The sequence below is a fragment of the Bos mutus genome, chromosome X (genome assembly GCF_027580195.1).
Source record: "Bos mutus isolate GX-2022 chromosome X, NWIPB_WYAK_1.1, whole genome shotgun sequence".
Lineage (NCBI taxonomy): Eukaryota > Metazoa > Chordata > Mammalia > Artiodactyla > Bovidae > Bos > Bos mutus.
The window spans coordinates 80619939-80641654 of NC_091646.1; the positions used below are offsets into that span (position 1 = coordinate 80619939).

The 21716-nt window shown below is 39.0% G+C and overlaps 1 protein-coding gene across 17 annotated transcripts in view; it reads left to right on the forward strand.

Moving 5' to 3' along the window:
• HUWE1 (HECT, UBA and WWE domain containing E3 ubiquitin protein ligase 1) overlaps nucleotides 1-21716 on the forward strand; it is a 157280-nt gene that overhangs the window by 99783 nt on the left and 35781 nt on the right. For all 17 annotated transcript variants that reach the window (XM_070365662.1, XM_070365670.1, XM_070365660.1 and 14 more), the window contains 18 exons: nucleotides 547-738; nucleotides 3214-3430; nucleotides 3838-3960; nucleotides 4762-4999; nucleotides 5388-5618; nucleotides 6857-6979; nucleotides 7424-7519; nucleotides 8101-8370; nucleotides 9392-9544; nucleotides 11183-11310; nucleotides 11530-11611; nucleotides 12303-12479; nucleotides 12959-13118; nucleotides 13408-13766; nucleotides 16189-16384; nucleotides 17571-17738; nucleotides 19241-19386; nucleotides 19803-19869. In XM_070365662.1, the coding sequence (XP_070221763.1) occupies nucleotides 547-738; nucleotides 3214-3430; nucleotides 3838-3960; nucleotides 4762-4999; nucleotides 5388-5618; nucleotides 6857-6979; nucleotides 7424-7519; nucleotides 8101-8370; nucleotides 9392-9544; nucleotides 11183-11310; nucleotides 11530-11611; nucleotides 12303-12479; nucleotides 12959-13118; nucleotides 13408-13766; nucleotides 16189-16384; nucleotides 17571-17738; nucleotides 19241-19386; nucleotides 19803-19869 (3126 nt within the window). The remainder of the gene's footprint in view (nucleotides 1-546; nucleotides 739-3213; nucleotides 3431-3837; nucleotides 3961-4761; nucleotides 5000-5387; nucleotides 5619-6856; nucleotides 6980-7423; nucleotides 7520-8100; nucleotides 8371-9391; nucleotides 9545-11182; nucleotides 11311-11529; nucleotides 11612-12302; nucleotides 12480-12958; nucleotides 13119-13407; nucleotides 13767-16188; nucleotides 16385-17570; nucleotides 17739-19240; nucleotides 19387-19802; nucleotides 19870-21716) is intronic.

Below are 21716 nucleotides of genomic sequence, written 5' to 3' on the forward strand. Positions count from 1 at the left end.
TTTCAGAATATTACAAAGAAAACTTGGTGATATGTTTTATAGATTGCCTAATGTTGATTCTTAGATCTAAGAGCACACACGACCACCCCAAAGAAGACATATCTCAAAAATTTAAATTCTAGGAAATATATTTCTCCAGTAGTGATCTATGATGTCTGATTTGAGTTTATTAATGAGCTATAAAATTCTAGCAAGGTGTGTGCCTTGAGAGTGTGGGTCACCATGCACATTGTATGTGCGAAGTTTCTGAGTCCTGCAGTATGCTTACAGTCTTCCAGGGTAGCCCTGGGTAAAGACTTTTTAACACGCTCCCATTGGAAGATGGATGTCAGTGTTACCTAGTTAGAAGGACTCCAAGGAAAGAAGCTTATCAGTACAGTTTTGTGTTTGTTTTTTTTTTTTTACTTTTCAGATTTAGGAAGTTGTGGCCATTTAAAGAGTAACAAGCACTATACATAGGTAGCTCTCTCTTGGGACTCTTCAGAACAGGGAACCAGTTAAGTCCTGGCTTACCATGGTCTTATTGCTCCCCTCTTATGGCTACAGATGGGGATCAGGATGGAACCACTGGAAGTATGGATGCTTCTACCCAGGGCTTGTTGGAAGGCATTGGGCTTGATGGTGACACACTGGCTCCTATGGAGACAGACGAACCTACTGCTTCAGACTCTAAGGGCAAATCTAAAATCACACCTGCCATGGCTGCCAGAATCAAGCAAATCAAGCCATTGTTGTCAGGTGAGTGATTCTCTTCCTTCTGTCTCTTTTAGAGCCCGGTATGGCTGTATTGTTTCCTTTTAAGGAAATTTTAAACTTGGTGGCTCATTTTCAGGTATCTGCTATGTGACAGGCTCTGTACTAACTGTGAGGGAGACAGAGATGAGAGAGTGGCTTTCTGAAAGCCAAATCTACCCCTCCTTTTCTTTCTACTCTTCTGCTACTGCAAATGACCTCTGATCCTACCATTTCCCTGAACTGTCTCACCAAGGTATCTAACCTCCTTGTTGCTAAGTCCACTGGATACTCTTCAGTCTCCTCACTTTTCTGCATCACAATGGTTGACCTACCAGCTCTTTCTCAAAATACTCTTTTCTTGGCTTTTGTGATATTAAGCCCACCTGCTTTCCTGTTACCTGTCTGGCTAGTGTACTCAAGTCTCCTCTTCCTTTGTCATTCAAATGTAGCTGGCAAGTAACACAGTTGATTTGTGTTTTAATAGTTACTTTGCCACCTCTGTGGAAACTACAATAACATGATAAAAGACCATATTAAAGATGTGCACTGGGGACCTCCCTGACGGTCCAGTGGTTGAGACTCTGTGCTTCCACTGTGGAGGGTGCAGGTTTGATCCCTGGTCAAGGAACTAGGATTCTGCATGCTGTGCCGTGCAGCCCCTCCCCCAGAAAAATGCACTGGCATGTCTTTGCCATCTTTCACCCCTTAATTTTTGGGGAACCTATTTTGTATGCCTACACCAATTTTGTATGTTTGCCACTTTATGACCTCTTACTGTGAAGGAAAATGAGGACAACTGGGAATTGGGAGTTCTGCCCAAAGGAAAGCAAAACATGGCCTTTGGTGCTTCCATGTGTTATTTTAAACCCTGTTGAATTTTACATTCCATTCTAATTTGCTTAATTCTACGCCTTTGTTTTAATTTGAAAGTCTACCTCCACTTTCCCCATATTGAAGGAAAATTGACCATCCAAGAAGATGCTGATGTTTACCTCTCCTTTTTTTGTTACACCTCTGAAACCTTTGAACACTGTGGGGTTTCTCTGTGGGCCCAGCCCATGCTTTTGATGTCTGTTTCTCTGTGCTTACTGGCCTTTTGTTTTTCTCTTTTATCCTTGCTGACTACTTTTAAGCCACTTTGCTGTCTATTCACTTGAAAGCAGTGGTGGAAAAGTAAAAATTTAATGTTTACATGCATTAGGCTTTCAAAGTCTGGGCACGCCCAACCTCCAGTCAGGTAGTGCAAGTATCTGTAGCCTATTCCTTCATTATAATTGGGAGATCCTAATGTGGTTCGATTAGGAAGAAGAAAGGCTTGTTCCTTTCTTAAGCTTTATATCTCAGAACTTACTGAGTTTGGGGGGAAAGGTATGATATGTGGCGCCAATTCAGGTAGAGCCAATTTTTTCACAGTGGGTTCATATGTTGTTTAGTTGCTAAGTTGTGTTCAACTCTTCTGTGACCCCATCCAGTCTCCTTTGTCCATGGGATTTCCCAGGCAATAGTACTGGAGTGGGTTGCCATTTCCTTCTCCAGGAGATCTTCCGAACCCAGGAATTGAACCCACCTCTCCTGCCTTGGCAAGCAGATTCTTTAGTACTGAACCACCAGAGAAGCCTGGGTTCATGTGTATATGTATGTAATTAAGAGATGTGCTCTGATTCAGACCTAGTCTTATCTCTGGATTGTGATGAAATGTTTATTTCAGAAATACTGTGACAGCATTTTCATTTGTGATTTTAAGAGTAATAAATATTCATTGTAGAAAAGGTACAGAGAAATGTTTTAAGAAAAACAGGAAAATACCCATGTTTAGCTATAGTTTCTTTTTCTATAAATCTCCTTTTACATGTTTTATTTGGATTCTACCTTTTTGGTTCAGCAATATATACTGAAAAGCATCCTACAAAGATGAAAAATTGAAATACTTGTAATCTATGTAATACCTTATTAGATTTTTATAAGAAAGCCACTTTTTACATTTTTATGCTTTTCCAAACAATCTTTTTTCCTTTGGGAACCATACATTTAATGTTGGTATACATATGATGTTCTTTTCTGGTCTAGATTGTTAGCATTTTTGCCAGTTTTAAAGTTCTCTGGGCATTTTAAGTGACTCCATAGTTCAGCACCTATTATAGATACACCATTTACTTAACTAGTTCATATTGTGTATTGCTTTCTGCAAAGGTGGTTTCAATTTATATCTCCACTAACAGTGTGAGCGCTTGTTTGTCTTTCATATTTGCTATATATTGAATGCCAATATACTTCTCCATCTCCTGCCTTCAAAAGAGGCATTTATTCCCTGTGGAACTTCTTTTCAGATATCATATGTAGAGACAAGTCTAGGTGTTACATAGAATATTATGTAGGAGGAAGTAGTCAGTCATTAAAATGTATTAACTCTAATGTGTCTGTTATAATGAAACCATTCTGGAAACACTGTACAGCCTTATTCTGACTTTTGGATTCCAGCTTCCTCTAGATTAGGCAGAGCACTGGCTGAGCTGTTTGGACTCCTTGTTAAACTTTGTGTGGGGTCTCCTGTCCGCCAGAGAAGAAGCCATCATGCTGCCAGCACCACCACAGCACCAACACCTGCTGCTCGATCAACGGCCTCAGCCCTCACTAAGCTCCTCACAAAAGGCTTATCATGGCAGCCTCCACCATATACGCCTACTCCACGCTTCAGGTGAGGTTCTGCTTGAGATGCAAAATCTAATTGGTTCCTTCTCTACTTGAATGCAGAGTGAATCACTGAATTAGAGGACTTGGAGGTCCCTTGCTTTACCCTAAATGTGTACCCCAAATACAGTGTAAGGTACTTGTCTTGGTTCTACCTACTCTAAAATACAGAGATTTTTAAAAGTATTTATAATCAGACTGCATTTCAATAACCTTGTGTTTAGTAGTAGGTGGAAACTGTCACCCTTCTTTGCCTTAGAAATTTTAATATCCAAACTAGTCATCCACCTGCATTCTAGTCAGTCAGTCATTTCAGTGCAGTATTAAATTTTACTCTTGGCTTCTATTTGAATTTCCCATTGTTTCTCTGGCTGCCCTAGAGAAGGTTAAATTTTTGCTTTTTCCCTCTTCCAGGCTGACCTTCTTCATCTGTTCAGTTGGTTTTACATCCCCAATGCTGTTTGATGAGAGGAAGTATCCCTACCACCTCATGCTGCAGAAATTTCTCTGCTCTGGAGGCCACAATGCCCTTTTTGAGTAAGGATCATGTTGCTTTACAGAGAAGCATTGTTTGGAGTTTGGTCTTTTCTATTTGCCTTAGCAGCCCACAACTTTCTAAGCCACCTATCCTGTGATGATGGGATACATAGAGACAGCCATTGGTTGTACCCTTTCATGGTTTAGGAACCAGTTGTATTTATGTCCATCTTCCTGGAGGGTAGGATTCAGCCTGTCCTTGGGCTGTCTTGTAACGGTCTCTGTTTTTCTTCATTTGGATTGCAATATCTTGTACATATTTTTCTAATAAACTTATCCTTTCCTACTATTTCTTTGAATATGATAATTTTCCTGCTGCTTTTGGTCAGAAGATTCTAAGTTTCACTTTGGTTTTTTTTATTTGTTGTAGCTTTAGAAATAAAGCTGGAAATGGTATTAATTTCACCCTAAATATGTGTAACAAATTATCACTTTGTCCACCTTAAACTTCCATATGTTATATGTCAATAATATATCAATAAGGCTCGAATAAAAACCCAAATAAAAGGTAAAACGCTGTATTCAGCATCTTGTAATAATTATTAGTGGAAAAGAATATGAAAAAGAATACATATATAACTGAATCATGTTGCTGTTTACCAGAAACTAACACAACATTGTAAATCAACTATACTAGAATTTTTTGAAAAGAGTAAAGCTAATAAATGTTGGACAGACTAGAAGCAGTATCTCCAAGAAGAGGAACTGGGAAGCTTTTGAATATGTCCCTGTCTTTCTCCCCCCACCCCCAATCTAAAATACTAATATTCCATCTTCACATTTTCTCTTATTTGAATTTAGAACATTCAATTGGGCTCTGTCTATGGGAGGAAAAGTTCCTGTTGCTGAGGGATTAGAACATTCAGACTTACCTGATGGCACAGGAGAATTCCTAGATGCCTGGCTAATGCTGGTGGAGAAGATGGTAAATCCCACCACTGTGCTTGAATCTCCACATTCACTGCCTGCCAAATTGCCTGGAGGTGTTCAGAACTTTCCACAGTTCAGTGCCCTCCGCTTCCTTGTGGTAACTCAGAAGGTGAGTATTCAGCATTCTAAAACCAAGAGTAATTTCTCATGCCAACTAGGTAGCTCCCACCCTCTTTTGTCCTACTTAGTGAAATAATTTGACTGGTGGAGAACCACTGGATCCTACTCCGAGATAGGGCTGCCTTGCAGAATGCATTGCAGACCACTTGATAATTTTCTGTGGTGTAAACCTTTGAACTATAAACTCTAGATTGCAACTTCTAGGTTGGGTTTAATGCCCCCTTCTCTGTGCTTCCTTGGACCCCCTCAGTACTGCCTGAAATTTTGTTGTTAGCATTGATTGTGGAAGGACTGTCTCACAGATCTTTGACTTATTTTTCCTGGGGTTTTGAATTGAGACAAAATGGTCTTCACATAGCTTTTCAAATGACTTACAGGCAGCATTTACTTGCATCAAGAACCTGTGGAACCGGAAACCCTTGAAAGTGTATGGTGGGCGAATGGCTGAGTCCATGCTAGCCATCCTGTGCCACATCCTCCGGGGAGAACCTGTGATTCGAGAGAGACTGAGCAAAGAAAAGGAGGGATCTCGAGGAGAAGAGGATACAGGACAAGAAGAAGGTGGCTCTCGCCGGGAACCTCAAGTCAACCAGCAACAACTACAACAGGTGGGATTCTGACCTCACACTCCAGGGCCCAGACTTTGCACCTGAGAGTGTGTGGTCTGTCAGGTTTCTAAGTTTCTAAATGCCCAGTCCTGTTAGGAGATAGGTTTAAATTTGCTCTCTTTCTTACTTTTTCTCCCGAGAAAGCTGAAGTGTCGTTTCAGTACTCCTAATAGGTAAAAGATCTGTGTCCTCCCAAGCATCTTGTTTAGTATTGGAATTCTTTTATGTATTCTCAGTAGACTGTGGCTGCTATGTTCTTTGGAGGCAAACTGTTCTAAGCTACTTTCTGATGGATCTGTAAAGAGAAGGGACACTGTGACCCAAATTTATTTTCCAACAAGAGCTTTTGGAAACCTTACTCACCTACAAAACTGTTTTCATATTTTAAATTTAAAATAGTTGGAGGCCAGAAGTAGGGGAGGGGATGCACCTTATGATCCTGACATTTCAATCTCAAACAGCATTACATCTAGAATCCTGTTCAAACGTCTTCTGTATGTACATGCCACATTTTTATTATAATAGTTAAGTGTTCACTTTAAGAAAACTTAGAAATATACCAAAATACTTTCTAAAGGCATTCATAATGATGCCACACAAGATAATCATTGTATCCTTATTTTCATCACTTAATTTTGTGCCTAATTTTTACCTAGCAGCATCATACAGAACGTAGACTTATACTGCTGTCTTTAAGAAACTAGGTCTTTTTTACTTCTTAGTCATTCTTATATTACTGGATATGTTGATTTTCTTATTATTTGGTGTTGTAAAGCTGTGGTGTATAGCTTCATTCTCTACAAATCTTTCTATGCATCTCATGATTATTTCCTAGTTGTAGGTTTCCTGGGTTAGTTTTTCAGGCTCTTGTTATGTTGCCAGTCTGTCTTCAAGAAAAGTGGGACCAAGTTTTGCTTCCATGTGTGAGTCTCAGTCTTAGAATAATCTTGCTAAGGAAAATGACCATCTAGCTGAATTTTCTTGAAGGATGGAATTGGGAATCATTTTGACTCCTTGCCTCATTATGTAGCTCTGTTTAAATGGTATGGAAGCACCATGCAGAAAGGATCATTCATGTTATCTAACTGACTTAGCTTTATAAATATTTTCAGTTCATATGAAGTTAGAAAAACTTGTCTCCATCTTAAAAGGATTCCTTTTTTTTTTTTTTTTTTTTAACAATGTGTTTGGATTTCTCTCTTACCATGGTTCTTTGAGATCCTGCATTCTTTTTGTAGCTCATGGACATGGGCTTCACAAGGGAACATGCCATGGAGGCCCTGTTGAACACCAGTACCATGGAGCAGGCCACAGAGTACCTTCTAACCCACCCTCCCCCGATCATGGGAGGAGTTGTTCGGGTGAGTTGGCTCAGGGGCTCTGATCTCTCAGGGTGTTGGTATGGCTGCTAATGTGCTTTACTTCTCCATGCCAATATTTTCTTTACACGCTAACTCTTACAGCTCTAGAATATAAGGAGCAGAAGCTTTCTCTCTCTTAGTCAGGCAAATTTTACTGGACTTTGCAAAAGAACTCTTAAATTATCCATAGGCAGAAAGTAATAGGAGAGGCTCTCTTTTCTGAAATGCCAAATAGGTGGTCATATTGAAGATCCTTTCCTGTTTAGTTTTGTTGTGGTTTTTCCCTCTTGTTCTCGTGGTGACCAGGTAAGCCTAATTGAATTTGATTCTACAGAGCAGCATTCAGAGCCCTCTCTGTTCTTCTCTAAAGTTTGAGCCCAGGATGTCTGATTCCTTATGATTGGGGTATGTGTAGTTGCTGGATTTTCTTTTGTTGCTCTTTAGGATCTGAGTATGTCTGAAGAGGACCAGATGATGAGAGCGATTGCCATGTCTCTGGGACAGGATATCCCAATGGATCAAAGAGCAGAGTCACCTGAGGTAACTAGGAAACGGGGCTTCCAAGAGGGTCTGACACAGTGATCTTAGTGTTTCTATGAACATTCTGCTATTACTGTTTGGCAACTGCTGGAAATAAAGTCTAAACAAAGACATGGGAGTACTCATTCATCCCAACCTTGCCATTGCTAGTCTACATTACATTGACCTGAAGCTTTATGTGAAACAGATGAAGCATTAATATTATTGACAAGTAAGAGGCCCAAAATGTACTTGGTAGTGCTCATTAGGCCAAACTTGGCTGTCTTTATTACCTTGGAATCTAGGTAATAATTACTACCTGCAGAGAATGCAGGACAATTGTCTACAAATGATTTTTGTGGGAGGTGATGTCAAATGATGCAAATAAGTTTCCAGCACTTTGAGGATTGGAGGTGTCCTGCTGTCTTGCATTAGCCTGTCTAGCTGCCTTTATACTCATTGCCACACCCTAATGAATGTACCACCCGATTGAGGAGAAGGTAGAGAATATTTATGTGGTAGGGCAGATACATTATTAGAGTCTCCTCACTTTCTTCCTTAAACTGTCCCATATCCTCTCACTGTTCCTTGCCTGCCTCTAGGAAGTTGCTTGCCGAAAGGAAGAGGAGGAACGGAAAGCTCGAGAAAAGCAGGAAGAGGAAGAGGCTAAATGTCTAGAGAAGTTCCAGGATGCTGATCCATTGGAGCAAGATGAGCTCCACACTTTCACAGATACAATGTTGCCAGGCTGCTTTCACCTTCTTGATGAGTTGCCAGACACTGTATACCGAGTGTGTGATCTGATCATGACAGCAATCAAACGAAATGGAGCAGACTATCGAGACATGATTCTGAAGCAAGTAGTTAATCAGGTAAGTTCTCCAGGGGCCAGAAAGTCTTTGAAAGGAAAAAACAAGCTCTCTTTTTCTATGTATCACTTCTTAGATTCATCTAAAATGTCAAAAATGTCTCTCACTCTTGAGCCAAATTAAGCCCCCTGAACTAACTAAATGTTTTTCCCTCTCCTCCTATGTAATAATCTTTTGACAAATGAGTCCCCATTTTGATCAGTAGTTGTGACCTGTTGTTTGTCTTTTTTAAGCAGTGTTTTTCTCATTATGAAATTAATGTATGCTAGTGTTGAAATAGAATAAGAAATAAACCACCCTAAATTCCCACATAGCCAGTTAACATTTTGGTTATATTTCCTTTACTTTTTTTATGATGTATTTATTTAAATCATTGGAATCCTATTTTCTACATTTTTTTAAGTTGAGAGACAGGAAGAAATTAAAAACTGATATATTCAAACATAATTTTAGTGTATGGAAACATCACAGGAGTAAAAGTCAAACTGGATAAAGCTTTTTCTTCCCCACACGATATGACCAATCTTTAGTTATCTTTATATCAAGAACTTATAGAAGTTTGTTTTAAACCTTAATAGAAAGGAGCAATTATATAAAATTCATTACAAGAGATTTTCAACATGCATACTAAAGCATGACCAATGTTTCTAACATGCTGAGGTTTTGTTTTGTTTTGTTTTTTTCCTCTCTGGTATAATGAAAGATTTAAAGTGGGTAGAACCTGTGTAGAGTTGACTGTATATGTGCACCAGAAATTTTTAAAATACTCATTGTTTAAACTTAGAACTTAGACTCCTTGTAATCTAGTCTTAAGAAAATAATTTTTAGAAGCTTTTCTTTAATAACATACATCTTTTGATACAGACACCAAATGCCTATAGTAAATATGTTAATATTTACCCAGTCTCCTTCAACGAATGTGTTAGAGGTGGAGGGGGTATTTTACAAGGTTGAGAATGTTTTGACAAACCTCATCATACTCTATCTACAGTTATTTAACTTGGCTCCTTTCCTGCTTTTCTAGGTGTGGGAAGCTGCTGATGTATTGATCAAAGCTGCTCTTCCCCTGACAACAAGTGACACAAAAACTGTATCAGAGTGGATCAGTCAGATGGCCACTCTACCCCAGGCCTCTAATTTGGCCACTAGAATCTTGCTTTTAACACTGCTTTTTGAGGTAAGATTTAGACCTTTGGTCCCTGTTATTCATTCATCAAAGAATCATCAAACACCTAGCATTTGAGACACTGTAGAAGGTATAGAGAAATGTAGGACATGTCTGCATTTCATGAGTCTACAGTTTCTGATAGGCTATAATGCACGTGTGCGTGTGTGCTGTCACTCGTGTCCAACTCTTTGCAACCCTATGAACTGTAGCCCATGAGGCTCCTCTGTCCGAGAGATTCTCCAGGCAAGAACACTGGAGTGGGTTGCCATGCCCTCCTCCCAGGAATCTTCCCGACCCAGGGATCAAACTTGTGTCTCTTATGTTTCTTGCATTGGAAGGCAGGTTCTTTACCACCAGCACCATCTGGGAAGCCCAGTAATGCACATAATTAAGTATAAAATACAGCATTCTGTGCTACATGAATGGTAATAATCTTGAGTTCAGGGACGTCTGGATAATAAGAGAAGTGCTTCTCAGAACAAATGTCAATTGAATTGGGTCTTACAGGGCTAGAGGATGGGGTGTAATTAGAAGAAGGTACTTAGAATGACTGTAAGTTGTGGATTTCTTTTGGCTTCTCTGAGGAAATCTAACTAGCAGTAGGGTAGGATATGGAATTTGGTAATAGGTGTCAAATAGAATCTAACTGGTCTTTCTAACCTGGTTAATCACCAGATTATTTGAGGTAAAGCATGTTCTTGTTCCAACCAACGTAGGAATTAGGAGGCAACTAACCTTGAACAAGTGACTCTTCATTTTTAGCTTATCATGTTTAATGGTAAAACCTGGATTTAATGGAGTAAACCCTTTATAGCATATTGGAGTTAAGTACAATAATGTGTCATACTTTATGTCTACAATCTTGGGGCTTTCCTTTATAACGGAAGTGGTGATTCTTATTATATAACACTTGTGAATAGATACTTGTGGGAAAGATTGCAAAGTTGTGAATGCTGGGGTCCCCAATAACATTATAATGAGAAATTACTCATGAGCCCCTCCCCCTTTAAAAAAAAATCACAAATGACACTCTTTCTTCTGGTCTTTTTTCCTATACGTTCAAACATTCAGGATCAGAATGTTTAGGAAGTTTTGTGTTCTTTCAGGTATTATATTATGAATATTTACCATATCATGTATATATTATTCCATCTTTTCAATGTCCCCTAGTTTAAGTATCACCTATTGTTGGCCATTTATTTAAATTATTTCCAGTGATTTCCTGTTACATCAATAATGCTTTATGTAGCCCCTGTAAGAGGAACTATTTAACTTTGTTGCTGTGTTTAATTATTCCATCTTGGATGATTAGAAAGTTTCTCTGTAAATCAGAAGCTTTTAAGCTAGCCTAGATGACAGTTCTTAATGATATTAATCATACTAGTAATAGTTTCCACATTAAGCACGTACTAATGTACACTGTGTTGGCAATTAACCTGGAGATACAAACATTATTATTCCCTTTGACCCAAGAGGAAACTAAGGCCTAGAGAATTTAAGTAATAATACATCTCAGATCACACTGGTAAGTGGTGGAAGTGGAATTTGAATTCAGCCAATTCCATTAGTGTTCACTTTTGTTTTACCATGGTAATCCTTGAAACTGAGGAGAAGTTGGTTTTTTTTTCTCTTTGATTAATCAATCAGGAATTGAAGCTACCTTGTGCTTGGGTGGTTGAATCTAGTGGCATCCTTAATGTCCTAATCAAACTCTTGGAAGTGGTTCAGCCCTGCCTACAGGCCGCCAAGGAACAAAAGGAGGTCCAGACCCCAAAGTGAGTGACCCTGTATCTCTCCTGGTTTCATTTCTATTTCTCTGGGCCTTTGGGCCCTTAAGTTTAGGACTTGAATCATGCAGTTTCCTGGGGCATGTATGGGATGAATCTTGGATACCTTTTATAGTTTGAAAACTGTACCTGATAAAATCAAGATAAGTTTTCCCATGTTGCACAGGTTTCTGGTTTGCCCAGAGTAAATAATTTCTTCTTTTTTAGGTGGATCACTCCAGTGTTGCTCCTGATTGATTTCTATGAAAAAACAGCCATTTCCTCAAAGAGGAGAGCCCAAATGACTAAGGTACATAAAACAGTATATGTTTTATATACCGTGTATATGGTGAGCAGAACAGCTGAGCTTCTTGAGGCAAGAATAGACCAGAAGAGAATATGGGATAGTGGTATTAAAAAAAATGTAAAGCTGTCTGATCAAGGCATAAATCTCTTGAGGGATCTTGATAATTAGAGTTCTCTTCTGAATTGGAAGTTAGAATTTAGTTTCTTTTATGGAGCTGCTTGCTAAAAGGTCCGAGAATTTACCCTGGAAGTGAATGTTAAAGATGTGTGTTGTCTCCAAAGGAGGAGTGGCTCTTCTGTTATGTGAAGGGCTGAGTGTGCAACAGTTCCTCCAAAAGCAAGTGCTCCTTATATAAAAATTATATATGCCACATCATCTCAGTACCTTCTCAGAAACAGAACTTTTGTTTCAGTACATCTAAAATAACGTTTACCTTCTGTGGAATATAGTTGGAAACAAAAGGAAAGGATCACAGGATAAGAGTAGAGAGTGTTTTGTTCCTATGGAGAACCTCAGGGACGTGAGGGATAAGATATATGAAAACTTATCTCTCGGTTTGCAAAGTATAATAAATGTCCGGTATATTTCCTTTTTCTGGGTTAGTTTTAGCAATGAACACTGATGAAATTACTGTTTCTTCTTAAGAGTCAACATTATAAGGAAATACAGTAAAACTCTATGCTCTTATATTTAGTACCTACAGTCTAACAACAACAACTGGCGCTGGTTTGATGACCGCTCTGGACGTTGGTGTAGTTACAGTGCAAGCAACAACAGCACTATTGATTCTGCCTGGAAATCTGGAGAGACAAGTGTGCGTTTCACTGCAGGCCGAAGAAGATACACTGTCCAGTTCACTACAATGGTACAGGTACATGTTCTCTCGATGCCATAAACTTGATTGAAGGAGGGGAATGTGCCAAGTATGCCTTTCCATTTGCTTCTTCCCGAACCAGCAGTCCTGATATGTTATAAGAACAGTATTACCATTACTAAATGGGGTATAGTTTTCAGAGAACTGAGTCTTTCTAAAGCTATATTTTAGGCCAGGAGTCTTCGCAATTTGATACTGTCCCACCTGGAAATCAATTTAAGTGTTCAGTCAAGGATTAGGGAGTTGTTGGGATATGGTGTCTGCTCTACTGGAAAGTTTCATAACTTGCTGTAGGGCCTCGTGTATGCCATTTTCTTTCTTAGAACCTTCAGGGTTTCTTTCTGTAAATAATAGGGATGGGATAAATTGCCAAAATTCCTTCCTGTTACAGCATTTTGCCATTGAGTCCCAATTCCCCCATTTCCCCTTAAAATTCTTTTTTCTATAGAGATATTTTTGTCTGTTTGAATTCCTAGGTTAATGAGGAAACAGGGAACCGGCGTCCTGTGATGCTGACACTCCTGAGGGTACCCCGATTGAATAAAAATTCTAAAAACAGCAATGGACAGGAACTAGAGAAGACACTGGAAGAAAGCAAAGAAATGGATATCAAACGTAAAGAAAATAAAACCAGTGGTATGGACTTTCAGTTTTGAATCTTTCAAGGAGGGTCTTACAATAAAGCTAATGTGCCTTTATGGCTTAAATTCTGACCAGTTTCATCATGAGTGATTTCTTACCCTTCAGATTGCTTGGTGACTTAAAGATATATAGTTTTCGTTTTTATATCCTTTTTCATCTGGTCTTTGAATTGGTGTTTGGTATGTTTGTCTTAATAGCACCCAAGTGTTTGGTTACTTCAGAGGGAGAAGATGGAAGGAAATGTCAAGTTAACTGTCTGAACACTTACTTTTCCCATTTGTAGATACCCCCTTGGCCCTAGACAGTACAAATACTGAAAAGGAGACAAGCCTGGAAGAAACAAAAATTGGGGAGATCTTGATCCAGGGCCTGACAGAGGATATGGTGACTGTTTTAATCCGGGCCTGTGTGAGCATGCTAGGCGTCCCTGTGGATCCAGACACTTTGCATGCCACCCTTCGCCTATGCCTGAGGCTCACCCGAGACCACAAATATGCCATGATGTTTGCAGAGCTGAAGAGTACTCGCATGATCTTAAATTTGACCCAGAGTTCAGGCTTCAATGGGTTTACTCCCCTGGTTACCCTTCTCTTAAGACACATCATTGAGGACCCCTGCACCCTGCGCCATACCATGGAAAAGGTGAGTCATTGGTGTCCAGTGGGGTTTAGCTTTATATCATACTTTGTTCTCCTTGGTCTCAGAACAGATCGACTTCTGGTTCTTCTTTGGGTATATAGCTATGTGTTATATATATGCTCTGCCCAGCAAAATTTCCCAGCTGTGTCCTCAGGTGCTTGCTTAGATATGATAGATAATCCCATTGAGTAACATTTAAAAAGTACTAGAAAATAGGATTTTTTTTACCCCTAAACTAGTGATAGCTCTTATCCAGAAAATCCTCTTCACCTAAGAGCCTATTTTCCAACCATTGTGTTTTGGGGTTTGTAAAAATGAAGTTTATCCTTGAATAATAAATTTGAACTGCACAGGTCCACTTATATAAAGATTTTTTTCTAATAGTAAACACTAAAGTACTACCACAATCAGTTGGTTGAATTTGCAGATACAGAACCTCAGATATGGAGAGCCAACTATAAGTTATACGTGGATTTTCAACAGCATGGAGGGCTGGTGCCCCTAACCCCCACAATATTCAAGCGTTGATTATAGTAAAGTTTTTGGAATGTTTATGACTAGGAAAAGCTCTTTACAGATACACATTGTGCACATGAAAACTGAGGTTTATATGTTAATTTTAGGAAACACATAAAGCAATAGAAGAAAGTAATTACAAAAATAAAAATTTTTATGACATCATCTTAAGACTTCAACAGAAGGGTTAGGGGCTAACATCTTACTAGTAAGGCTTTTTTTCCACCATACTTTACAGACTCTTCTTTCCTCTGCTAATTCTTTGTCAGCAGTCACCAGGTGAATGTTACTGAACTTCACTACCAATTTCCTCTCTTGGAACATTGTTTCCCACATTTATATGTAGTGTTGCTATTCACATTTTTGTGCATAGCCTTGTCACATTTATGATTGTTTTTCTTATAAATGCTTAGAAATTGGATCAAAAGGTGTAAATTATTTTGATGCCACTTCATACTTCTTTGTGTATATGAGTATATATCTCACATTCTTCAGATAATTCTTCCTCAGCCAGCTTATTTGATTTCACCTGATAGGAGCAAAGCCAAAAGAAGGAGGGCTGTTAAAGACAGCGTGTACATTGATCCAATGTTAGGAGACAGCCCAACAGAGAAGAAACAACTATATACACAGACAGTATTCTGACTTAAAAACACTTTTAAAATGTTTAAAGCTTAAACAACTTTTTAAATGCTAGGAAAAAATATATAGGTTCTTGTTGGATGACAGAAAAGTTTCTAAACTTAAAGGAAATTTTATTTGAGGGTATAGGGAACGAAGGGATATCACTGGCAGTTTTAATGTATCAAGTGACAAAATGTAAATGCTTGATAATATTCACTGCAGGTACAGGAGTGGAGAACTAGGCATACACCTACTTTTTGTAGGAGTGGAAATTGATAGAACCACATTGGAGGGTAATTTGGTATTGTCAGTTTAAGATACTCTTTGACCTAGAAATTCTGTGGCCAAGAATTTATCTGAAAACTAAAGTCAAGTATGCCAAGGTACATACATAAGAATGTTCACTGTAGAACTGCTTGTAATATCAAGACTAGACATCCAGTGTCCTACAAAGGACAGAATAAATAAACAATGGCACATAGTGGAATTGCATTTTTCTGTATTTAAAGAATGAGAGTTATTTTACGATTTGGAGCCTGACAGGCAAGATAATGGAGGTTATTATGCTAAACTGAAGGGTATGGCTATAGTGTTTACTATTGGGGAAAAAATCTGCATATAAGTGGACCTATCCAGTTCAGACCTGTTACTCAAGGGTCAACTGTACTTTTACAACCTGAAAAACCAGTGTTTGGAAAATAGGCTCTTGGGTGAAGTAATCCTACAGGGAATGATCTTTAAAACATGAACTTGGTGAAAGGTATCCTAGTCCCTTACTAACAAGTTTTAGTTGAAGAAACCTATACTCCTGGCTGTCATTATCCAAGACTGATGATTGACTTTGAAACTTTAGTTTTGTTCTTATACAAAGTGGGTGTCAGTATTACCTATTTTTAGAGTTTGAACTATTCTGATTTAAAATTGGGACGGCATGTGGGAAGGCTCAGAACTGGCACGTAAATTTGGGAGCTTTAATTTGGAGGAATGATCAGTGATCTAGATATGTTTCCCAGTTTCTATAAGGATTGCATATCGTCCAGTCTAATAGTTGATAGTTTTGGGGGTATGCTGAATGTTGTAACTTTTTTATAAGCCACATTTTTTTGAATTGTGAAGGACTAAAATTCAAAAGACCCAAGTGTGTCTTCCTCCCAAAGATCAAAAGGCTTTCATCCACTGTCTTGAGGGAGAGCTTGGTTGGTATTTTAATCCTTGGTAACTCTTCTGGAATGCAGTTTTGTTTTAGAAAGCGGTCTTTAATCAGGAATGTCCTCCTCTTTACTAGGTTGTTCGCTCAGCAGCTACAAGTGGAGCTGGTAGCACTACTTCTGGTGTTGTATCTGGCAGCCTTGGCTCTCGGGAGATCAACTACATCCTTCGTGTCCTTGGACCAGCCGCATGCCGCAACCCAGACATTTTCACAGAAGTGGCCAACTGCTGTATCCGCATTGCCCTTCCAGCCCCTCGCGGCTCAGGAACTGGTAAGTTTACTATTCTCCTGGCCTTTGAGACATTGAGATCTGTGGCTTAGTATAACTCAAAAATTTTTCTGTGAGGAAGCCTGTAGCTTGGAAAACTTCCTTAGGCAGGCAGTGGGATGTTTGGCTTGTTGATCAAATGGGTCAATTCAGAGGTAGTTCAGTAGCTTCTCTGGTCTTCACCCTGTAGTAATTCCTGCCAGAGATGCCAAGAACTCATTCAGTCTAGTCCTTGCCTTCCAAGAATTTAGCTTGATATGACAACAGGGATTACAAATGGAGTGATTGATTTATAGGTAGAGTGATAATTGAGGGATAAGTGGACATGTGACTTATGCAGTAGAAAGTATGCTGTATCGTTAGTATATTCTTGCCAAAAATATTTGAACTATAATTATGAGGAAAAAATTAGATGGGTACAAACTTGAGACATTCCATAAAACAACTGGCCTAGACTCTTTTCCAAAATATTAATGTCATGAAAGGGGGAAAAAATGGAAGGATCTTGTAGATAAAAGGAGATGAGAGAAACCAGCAATCTTAATGGGATGCTGACTCTAGATAAAGGAGATTTGGAGAAATTAGAGTATTTACTGTGTAAAAGATAATATAATTGTATCTGTGTTAAATGTCTTGAGTATTATTGTATTCTGGCTGTATAGGAAAATATCCTTGATCCTTAGATTTGGGTAGACATATTTAGGAGTGGAAAATGATTCTAGATGAAAAGTATATGGATGTTTTTGTACTAACCTTTCAGCTTTTCTGTGGGGTTTGGGGATTTTTGGTTTCTTTTTTAAATTAAAAGTTGGGAAAGGGACTAATTATTTTGGGAGCCCCAGCCTGGCTCTGCCTGTGCTTGGCATTTCTCATGCGTGGTCTCTTTTAATCCCCAAATTTTCAAGAACGAGAAAATTGAAGTTTATTGAAATAATTTGGCCAAGATCCTGTCACAGAACTTGATTTTAAAACCAAATGTCCCCAAATCAAAATCCTGTATTCTTTTTTTACTATTTGATACTGCTGTATTAAATCCTAAGGGATTTAGGGAAGGTAAAAGCCAGCTTTTCTAAGTAGACTCCTTGAACATTGTTTGGAAGTGGCCCTCCACTTCTTAGTCTTTATCAGTTACCAGATGTAGGTGTCTGTTTATTATTGACTGATTTTTCTCTGTCTCACTCTGACTTAGCTTCAGATGATGAGTTTGAGAATCTCAGAATTAAAGGCCCGAATGCTGTACAGCTGGTGAAAACAACCCCTTTGAAGCCCTCACCTCTGCCTGTCATTCCTGATACTATCAAGGAAGTGATCTATGACATGCTAAATGCCCTGGCTGCATACCATGCTCCAGAGGAAGGTATGTAACTAGCCCATCTGAGGAGGCTGGCACTTTGGTTAGGTCACTTTAACCAACCCATGGCTTAGTGAGCACTCAACTATTTCCCCATGCTCTAGGAATCAAGATGAATAAGACACATAGCCCCCTTCTCTAAAGAACTTAATAGTTACACAGTATGAATGATAATAGTCTGACAAAAGGATATGACCAAGGAATGATAAAATGCCGACAAAGGTCCATATAGTCAAAACTATGGCATTTCCAGTAGTCATATGTGGATGTGAGAGTTGGACCATAAAGAAGGCTGAGCACCGAAGAATTGATGCTTTTGAACTGGGTGTTGTAGAAGACTCTTAAAAGCCACTTGGACAGCAAGAAGATAAAATCAGTCAATCCTAAAGGAAATCAACCCTGAATATTCATTGGCAGGACTGATGCTGAAGCTGAAGCTCCAATACTTCAGCAAAATCTGATGTGAAGAGCTGACTCATTGAAAAAGACCCTGATTCTGGGAAAGATTGAGGACAGGAGGAAAAGGGGGCGACAGAGGATGAGATAGTTGGATGGCATCATCAACTTAATGGGACATGAATTTGAGCAAACTGGAAGATGGTGAAGGACAGGGAAGCCTGACGTGCTGCAGTCCATGGGGTTGCAGAGTTGGGCACGACTGATGTTTGAACAAGAACAAAAATGAATGATAAGAATAAGGAGATTGCCCAAATCTTTTATATAAGACTACATCCCATACAGGCAAGAGTGAACAAAGATTAAAAAGGAGATAATAGCATCTTATGAGCATGTTGAAAATAAAATACCAAGTCATCTCTAATGTTTTCATTCTCATAAAACATCTTTGTTGCCCAATATTACAAGGTGTGGCTAGGCTTCCTGACCTTTGAGACCACCATCCCTATCTTTTGTCCTGAGTTAAGGTGCTGCTTTTAAGTACTGGGAAAGTGAAAAATGAATTCCTTGGAACCCAAGGTTCTATTCCAGTCAGATACTTCTGGATTTTATTCATGACATACTTATTTGATAGGTCCCACAGAATTGCCAAAAGTTAATGAGTAGTGCATTTAGCAAGTCAAGAAAATCTGAGTCTTTACTTCAGTGCTTTTCATTTATACAGTACTCTGATCTTTATAAAGCTTCTTGCTTTTCCCACAACTGGAAAACCTTTACCCACCTCCTGAACTCTCCTCCCCCCTAAAAAATAATAATCTACCTATTTATAGTATCCATTTATTGACTTCCCACTGTACTAGGCAAAGTGTCAGGTATGTTCATTTAAGCTTAGCAGTGACAGCTAAGGACAGTGAGGAGACTACATTGCCTATAATCACAAAACTATTGATAGAATGAGGCTTTCAATCATGCTCTCTCTATATTTCTCGATCAAAGCCTAGCAATATTACTATGTATACAGTTGTAGCAACTTGGAGGAAAATGACCAAGCTTCCAGATGGGCATTAACATTGCACAGTGTAAAAAGTTTTGTTTTGTTTTTGTCTTTCTAGCAGACAAATCTGATCCTAAACCAGGGGGTATGACTCAAGAGGTTGGCCAGCTCCTGCAAGACATGGGTGATGACGTATACCAGCAGTACCGGTCACTTACCCGTCAGAGCAGTGACTTTGATGCACAGACAGGATTTTCCATTAATGTAAGTCAGTTCCAACCTTCAATTTTCCTTCTCTTTTTGGTACCTATTACAGGATAAAGGGTTTATGCCAAGAATATTTCAAAGGTGTTAATTTTGATGTATCTATAAATTATCCATTTTCTAAAAATGAAGATTGGGTTGTCCCTGGGATTTTCTTTTTTCTCCTTGGATTAGAAATGTTTCTTTAATTCATTTTTCATTCTCATCTTCCTCTGTTCTCTTTTCTGCCAGTCTTCTAGTGGCTGTATATAATGATACCTTCCCACAGGTTATAGTATATAGATGGGAAATGTGGTTAAAAGATAGACAAAGAGAGTCAATAACATTTACAACCAGTACCCTGAAAAGGAGTCCTGCCACTTGGGGACAGTTGTCTTTGAAATTAATAATGGCTCAGGAGTTTTCTTCTTCCATAGAGTCAGGTCTTTGCTGCAGATGGTTCCTCCACTGAGACTTCCGCATCTGGGGTATCCCAAGGAGAAGGTAATGGGTTCACTTTTCTCTTTTGCTCTTATTCCTTGAGAGGACAACTTGAAGAAACTGGGTGTCCTGGACAGGCAGTAGAGGAATACAGGCATAATTGTCATGTTTACTTGCCTAAGTGAACTTTCTCGGGGGTGAGCTCAGCATTCTGTAAACAAAAGGTCCATCCCAGTTATCTGAGACCAGATTAAGTCTTTATACTCTTTAGGAATGCAGGAATACATGCAGATCTCCTTAGAGCCAGCAACTCAGGACTGTAGGCCTCATTTCTTACTATTGCTACCAGCTCCAGAAATTACAATGCTTTCTATAGGGTCTTTAGAAGACTGCCATTTGAATGCCCCAGTGAGAGCTGGTGCTATAGGCACAACAGTGTTATTAAGGAGCATCCATTAATGACCAGAGCCAGGTAAATCAAAGATCCTGGGCCAAAGGGCTCAGGCCAGTTTTCTGTATCAATGTTTCACCCATGCCTGTTTTCTTGTTGAGCTCTATTCCATTTTATAGTATGGCATCCTGACCCTGTACCCACCCCTCATTATATGCTAAAATTAATGGAACTGACCATAAAAAAGAATGAAATTTTGCTATTTGCAGCAACATGGATGGAATTGGAGGGCCTTATGCTAAGTTAAATAAGATAAATACAAATATTGTATGACATCACTTTTACATGGAATCTAAAAAATAAAACCAGTGAATATAACAAAAGAAGCATACTAACATACAGAGAGCAGGCTAGTGATTACCAGTGGGGAGAATTAGGCAGGGGCAGTATAGGGGTAGGGGATTAAGAAATTCAAACTATTGGGTATAAACTAAACTATGAGGATATATTAGCGAATATAACCAATATTTTATAATAACTATAAATGAAGTATAGCCATTAAAAATTGTGAATCACTGTATTATACACCTGTAACTGATACAATTTTGTGCTACACTGCAATTCAAAAGGAAATACAATGAATAAATAAAGCCAATGGAATTGTAACTTAACCCAGTAGTGGTTGCTATGGTAACATCCTTTAGTTCTCTTCTTGAAACCTCTGCATATATTTCTTTTGGTAGCTTCCACTAAGACTAATTATAGAACCTTGGTGCCAGTGACACTCTTCTAGCTATAACATTTGCATGGTGGATTCTTGCTTTCTAGCAGCTTCAACAGAGCCCATTGGCTACTTGCCAAGAATTAGAAATGTCCTGTGGATGAGACAGTTCAAGAGCTGCTGCTTCTTGACGGGAAAGAGCTTTGAAATCTAAGTTAAGATGTTGTCCTTAATACCAGACTAGTCCATGGAGATAAGTTTAAAAGGCTAATAATAAAATATTGGTTAGTTCATTTTGTTGGGACTTAATGCTCATATGTAGTATATAGTATGGATGATGGTACTATCATTCAAGGGAAACATCATTGCCCACTGTGTGACAGACTGTGTTTTTGTTTAGTCGCTCAGTCATGTCTGACTCTTTGCAACCCCATGGATTATCTCCCACCAGGCTTCTCTTCCCATGGGATTCTCCAGGCAAGAATACTAGAGTGGGTTGCCATTTCCTTCTCCAGGGGATCTTCCTGACCGGGGGATCAAACCCATGCTTCCTGCATCGGCAGGTGGATTCTTTACCACTGATCCACCAGGGAAGCTGTGTTGGACTATATACTAATAGCTACACTATTCATTTTGGTGTAATCAGATTCGTTCCCTGCACTTAAAGAATTTTGTCTAGTGAGGGTAACATGCACTGTTGTATTTCTGGAACATTATAAGAGGAGGGAAATGGCAGAAGATGTGTGAACATACTGTATCCACAGATTACATCTGAAACCTGACCATCTTAGTTATCTG